The 6,418-nt window shown below is 53.3% G+C and overlaps 1 protein-coding gene across 1 annotated transcript; it reads left to right on the plus strand.

Moving 5' to 3' along the window:
- The first annotated feature begins 954 nt into the window (after positions 1–954).
- HOXB1 (homeobox B1) lies at positions 955–3,999 on the plus strand. Its single transcript, XM_015616027.3, has 2 exons — positions 955–1,571; positions 2,737–3,999. The coding sequence occupies exons 1-2, from the start codon at positions 1,043–1,045 to the stop codon at positions 3,060–3,062; spliced, it is 855 nt and encodes a 284-aa protein (XP_015471513.1). The 5' UTR covers positions 955–1,042; the 3' UTR covers positions 3,063–3,999.
- The last annotated feature ends 2,419 nt before the right edge of the window (positions 4,000–6,418 follow it).

Below are 6,418 nucleotides of genomic sequence, written 5' to 3' on the forward strand. Positions count from 1 at the left end.
CCCCTAAAATCCAGATTTAGGGGGGAATGTGAGGTGTGAACCCCTAAAATCCGGATTTAGGGGGGAATGAACCCCTAAAATCCGGATTTAGGGGGGAATGAACCCCTAAAATCCGGATTTAGGGGGGGAATGAACCCCTAAAATCCGGATTTAGGGGGGAATGAACCCCTAAAATCCGGATTTAGGGGGGAATGAACCCCTAAAATCCGGATTTAGGGGGGAGTGTGGATGGAGGGAAGGTGCCAGGTGGGCGCCGGGGCCGCTCTCAGTTCTCATCCCGGATTTTCCAGGCCGGGCACTCTCCAACAAAAGCCGTCCTGTCCTCGCTAACTTTATTTCCCTCATTAAAATATTGATCTAATTACGGTGCTTTTAGCCCGGACACAAAGCCCGTGCGGGCAAAAAAATTAAAGCGAAAATGGAGCTGATTTTTCTTCAGGAGCTTTCAGCGGGTTCCTCATCCCGGAAAAAGCCAAACCGCGGTGCCAGGAGCTTTGTCGGGAAAAGTTTCCCGATGAATAAAAGCGCATCCTTTTGTGCCTCCCCTCTTACCCTTTTTTCTCACACCGGCATCGGGGGGAAGGAAAGAAGAAAAAAAACCTTTTAAAGTCACAAGTTGGGCCTGAAATCGGTTCCCTCGCATAACTCGGGGGCCTTTTTAGCACTTAAAACACTCGCGGGTCATTCCGATCCTTCCCCCAGCACCTCCCCGCGCCCCGCACCTCGCCCCCCTCCCCTTTTAAAACTCTTTGAGGGGAAGATTTTTGACGCCTCGGTGTTGTTATCAGATTGATGGGCCCGCGTTTGATTGAAGCCCCTTTGTCATGCAAATGTCAGGCCCTTGATGGATGAGCCGGGCACAAACTTCGGGAGCCCCGCGCTCATTGGGCTGGGCCCGCTCCGCCCGCGGGGTCCCCCCGAGCTTCCGCGGGCTTCGCCATGGAACTTTCGCGGCTTCCCGGCTCTGCCCGAGGGTTGTAGGGCAGGAGGAGTCCCCCCCATCCCCCCCGCCCTAAACCTGACCCTCCCGGAGCAGCGGCGGATGGACGAGAGCGGCATGAACTCCTTCTTGGAGTTGGCGCTTTGTAACCGCGGCCCCGCCGCTTTCCCCCGCTCCGAGCCGGCCTCGCCTCCCTTCCCGCAGTGCTCAGGTGGCCCCGAGAGCCGCTTCGGGGCTGCTGCCTCCCACCTCCCCCAGCACGGCTTCCACCCTTCATCCTCCTCATCCTCATCCTCATCCTCCTCCCGCTTCTCCGGCCCGGGTTACCCAGCTCATCCCGGCTACCAGCAGCTCTACCTGGGCCAGCAGGACGCGGACGGGCCGTTCTTCCAAGGGCCAGCCGGGTTCGCTCCGGGCTCGCTGGCCGAGGGCTACTGCGGGCCCCCGGGGCAGCTCCCGCAGCCGCCAGCGCTGGGCCAGGAGCAGCCCCCGTACCTGCCCGGCCTCTTCGGCCTCTCGCCTTCCCTCCTCGAGGAAGCGGAGCCGCCGGGACCCCCCGAGCCGTGCCCGGGGCCGGGGGCAGCGCAGACCTTCGAGTGGATGAGGGTGAAGAGGAACCCCCCCAGAACAGGTGAGTTTGGGGCTCACGGTGAAGTGGGAAGTGTTGGCTCACCCAAGGATTGGGAGGTGACTTTAAGGGTTTGGGGGTTTTATTTGAGGTTTTGGGGGTGTTTTTGGGGGGTTGGGTTTGTTTGGGGTTCGGGGTATTTTGTTGTGGTTGGGTTGAGTTTGTTTGGTGTTTGGGGTCTTTTCTTGGGGTTGGGTTGGGTTTGTTCAGGGTTTGGGGTCTTTTCTTGGGATTGGGTTGGGTTTCTTTGGGTTTTGGGGTCATTTTTTGGGATTGGGTTGGGTTTCCTTGGGTTTTGGGGTCATTTTTTGGGGTTGGGTTGAGTTTGTTTGGGTTTTGGGGTCTTGTTTGGGTTGGGTTTCTTTGGCTTCTGGGGCCTTTTCTTTAAACCCCACCCAGAGATTTTCCATCACATCCGATGGAGCTTCCCTGAGCTCAGCTTCCCACAGGCCCAGCCCTGATTTAAGCCCAGCGCAGAGCAGGAAACGCTCAGCACTTCCTCCTCCTTCCTCAGCCGTGCCTTCCATCCCCTCCTCTATTGTTCCACTTCCTTCCCCACGAAATTCCCGGCCTTCCTCCTCCTCCCCCCGACATCATCACCCTCTCCCTGCCCTTCCCCGAGGGGTCCCGGGATGGATCCGAGGGGAAAAGCGGAGCCCGGAGGATGCGGGAGAATATTCCCAAGGGAAAAGCGGAACCGGGAGGATGCGGGGAAAGATTCCCAAGGGAAAAGCGGAGCCGGGAGGATGCGGGGAAAGGCTCCAAAGGGAAAAGCGGAGCTGGGAGGATGCGGGNGAAAAGCGGAGCCGGGAGGATGCGGGGAAAGGCTCCAAAGGGAAAAGCGGAGCTGGGAGGATGCGGGGAAAGATTCCCAAGGGAAAAGCGGAGCCAGGAGGATGCGGGGAAAGGCTCCAAAGGGAAAAGCGGAGTCAGGAAAATGCGGGGAAAGGCTCCAAAGGGAAAAGCGGAGTCGGGAGAATGCGGGGAAAGGCTCCAAAGGGAAAAGCGGAGCCCGGAGGATGCGAATTCCCAAGGGAAAAGCGGAGCCTGGTGCGGGAGGAGAACCCTGCGTGAGGCCGGGAGGGATGGCGGAGCTGGCAGGAGGAGCGAGAAGGGGAGAGGATCCCTCCGGCCGCTCCTGCCCTGGTGTTTTTCGGGTTTTTCTCAGGCAAAACGTCGGAGCTGGGGCTCCTGGGGCAGCCCAACTCCATCCGCACCAACTTCAGCACCAAGCAGCTGACGGAGCTGGAGAAGGAGTTCCACTTCAACAAGTACCTGACGCGGGCCCGCAGGGTGGAGATCGCCGCCACCCTGGAGCTCAACGAGACCCAGGTCAAGATCTGGTTCCAGAACAGGAGGATGAAGCAGAAGAAGAGGGAAAAGGAAGGGCTGGCCCCCGCCGCCGCCTCCAGGGCGGCCAAGGAAGCGGCCGAAGCCTCGGATCAATCCAACTGCACCTCACCTGAGGCTTCCCCCAGCTCCGGCTCCTCCTGAAACCCCCCGGAACCCCCCGGGGGTGGCCCCGAGGAACGGGATCCTCCCCCCGGGGCACCCCCGGCTCTCCCCCCGCGTCTCTCTTTATTTATAACCCCTCTGCGCTCCGGAGGAGAGGCTCCGCAGCCATTCCCGTGTCTCAGGGACGTTTCTGCCTTTCCCCCTCCCCTTTAGGAACTGCACTTTCAACTCCAGAAACAAAACAAAAAAAAACAAACAAAAAAAACTTTAAAACGAATTTAGTTCGCTCCCCTTCGGAAAAAAAAAAAGAGTAACGATTGTTATTTTTTTTTTTCCTCCCGCCCCTGCTCGATGCGTTTTTTTCATCCTGGTGAGATTGTTTAAAAAAAAAAAAAACAGGAAAAAATATAAATTTCGGGCATTTTTTTTTCCTTTCCCCTCCCTTTTATTTCCTGTTTTTCTCTTCTTGCAAAGAGGCGCCCAAGACGCTCGAAGCCTCTGCAAAGACCCAAACCCCGAGGAAAAAAAAAGACGAAAAGCGAAAAAAACCCCAATTTCCTGCTCCGGTTTTGCACTATTTCTGCTTTACAGGGTTTTATTTTAATTTTTTGTTGTTTTTCCACGCGATTTTTGCTGCTGCCGGCGGAGGAGGGGAGGGGATTTGTTATCGGAGCTGACCTCGGGGGGCTCTGCAGGCGGGAGGTGCGAGGATGGATGGGGATGAGGTTTTTTGGGATGAGTTTTTTCCAGCCTCAGAGCTCGGAGCGTTCCTCGCACCCTCTGGGGTTTATCGGAGCCAGATAAAGCCGCGATTTAAGCGCGGCTCAACTCCCTCCCCTCCCTCGCCAGGAGCTCCAGGACTGAAACTGCTGCTAAAAATGGAATTATCCCCAAAATTCCGGCCGGAATCTCCTGTTCCCCCTCCTCGACACGGAACTACCTCAGCCCAATAAAGTTGTTTTTTGTTTCTTTTTTTTTTTTCCACAATTCCCCTCTTTTCAACCCAACGGGGATCTCTGGGAATCGCGGGATGCGGGGCGGGGGAGGCTGCGAGGGAGGAGAAGGAAGGAAGGAAGGAAAATCTCCGTCTGTTTCCAACATCCCAAACAAAAGGGCCGATCCCTTTTCCTGCCGGACCATCCCTGGAATCGGGCCCGGCTTCCCAAAAACTTGGAATTCCCCACTCATTTCGCGGCCTGATGGGAGCAACAAATCATCCTCAGGCTGAAAATCCCGGGAATTCTCATCCCTGGCGCTGCCGCAACAACCGGGACGCGCTCGGGGGCTGCGGGGATAGAAACAAATCCTGATTTATTCCCAATTTACGCTCCTCAAACCCCAAAAACCGAAGCTTCCAAGGCGGTTTGTTCCCTCCAGCTCCCCCAAGGCGAGCCCTAAAAGGGAGATTTTCCACAGAATAAATGAAATTTCCAGGTTTTACCTCCAGGGAGGCGCGGAGCGGGGCAGGAGGGGAGGGAGGAAGAGCGGGGCCGGTGCAGCTCTGACCTTTTTACCTCGAAACGCCTCTGGGATTTCTAAACAAGTCAACAGAGGGGCTGCCAGGAGGATCCATTGTTCGGGCTTGGGCAAATTTGCAAATCTGCTGGGCGAGGGATGAGGGATGAGGGATGAGGGATGAGGGATGAGGGATGAGGGATGAAGTACCTGCTGCGGCTTCTGCCCCGCAGATAAAATCTTTCCCCGCTCTAATACCCTCCTTTCTCTCCGAAAAAAAAAGAAAAAAAAAAAAAAGGTTTTAGAGACCCCAATTAGTTCCGAGATAAGAGGAAAAAAAACAAAGGTGAAAAGGTGAAAAGGGGGTTTTCTTCCAGTCGCGGTTTGCAAAAGGTCAGGAGGAAAACACTAAAACAAACCCCAAACCCCACGCCCAGACATCCCCGGGCAGGAACCGAGCGAGCACCGGGTTTAGGCGCGGGTTTAGGCGCCGTCCCAGGTGAGGAGAGCGGCAAGGCCGGGATCAAAGGCGGCCACTACAAAGGTCCCGGCTCTCATTTGAAACTCAAAGGGACCCTCCGGAAGATCCCCCGGAGCCGCCGCGTCCTCACTCCGGGAACCTCCCGGGACAGCCCCGGCCCGGAGCCCCCGCAAGGAGCAGCGCTCCCAGCTCATCCCTTTTCCCCATCCTGAGTTTCTCTCCCAACTCCAGCTCATCCCATTTTCCTCATCCCAAGTTTTTCCCCCATCCCCACCTCATCCCTTTTTCCATCCCGAGTTTCTCTCCCAACCTCAGCTCATCCCATTTTCCTCATCCCGGGTTTCTCTCCCAACTTGAGCTCATCCCATTTTTCCACCCCGAGTTCCTCACGCTCCCTTTTGTCCCAGGAGCCCCAAACCCATCCCGAGAAGTGGCGGAGCCGCCTGGAAAGGCCAGGCCGGGAGGGGCTGAGGGACATCCGAGTCCTCTCCAGAGCTGCCAGAGAGAAGGATCCAGGGATTTTGGGATCAGGTGCATCCGTGTGGGACCGGAATGGGTGGGAAGGTTCTGGAGAAGCCCCAGCAGGACTTGGCCCCATTGCCACTGTCGGATTTTATCAGAAATCTTCCATTTGTCCATTAGTTTTATATACGGGATGGACAGCAACTGGTATCCCGTAGAATCCATGGAGTTCATATATCCCATGCATGGAATATATCCCATAGAATCCATGGAATTCATCTATCCCATGAACGGAATATTTCCCATATATTCCATATAATTCTATATATTCCATGTAATCTGCATATCCCATATATGAAATATCTCCTATATATTCAATATATTTAATATACTCCATATAATCCATATATCCGAAACATTCCATATAATCCATATATCCCAAACATTCCATATAATCCATATATCCCAAACATTCCATATAATCCATATATCCTATATATTCCATATAATCCATATATTCACTTTATCCCATATACTCCATATATTTAATATATCCCGTATATTCAGTATATTGATTATAATCCATATAATCCATATATTCCATATAATCAATATACTACATATATCCCGTATATCCCATATATTCCATATATCACATATATTCCATATATTCCATATAATCCATACACTCCATATCTCCAATATATTTCATATAATCCATATAATTATTCCATATATTCCATGCATCCCATATATTCCATACAATCCACACATTCTATATAATCCATACACTCATGTATCCCATGTATCCCATACATTCCGTATTTTCCATATATTCCACATATCCCATATATTCAATATATTCCATATAAGCCACACATCCCAAATAACCCACACATATCCCAAATAACCCACACACATCCCAAATAATCCACATATCCCAAATAATCCACACATCCCAAATAATCCACACACATCCCAAATAATCCACACACAT

The sequence above is a fragment of the Parus major genome, unplaced genomic scaffold (assembly GCF_001522545.3).
Source record: "Parus major isolate Abel unplaced genomic scaffold, Parus_major1.1 Scaffold329, whole genome shotgun sequence".
Taxonomy (NCBI): Eukaryota; Metazoa; Chordata; class Aves; order Passeriformes; family Paridae; genus Parus; species Parus major.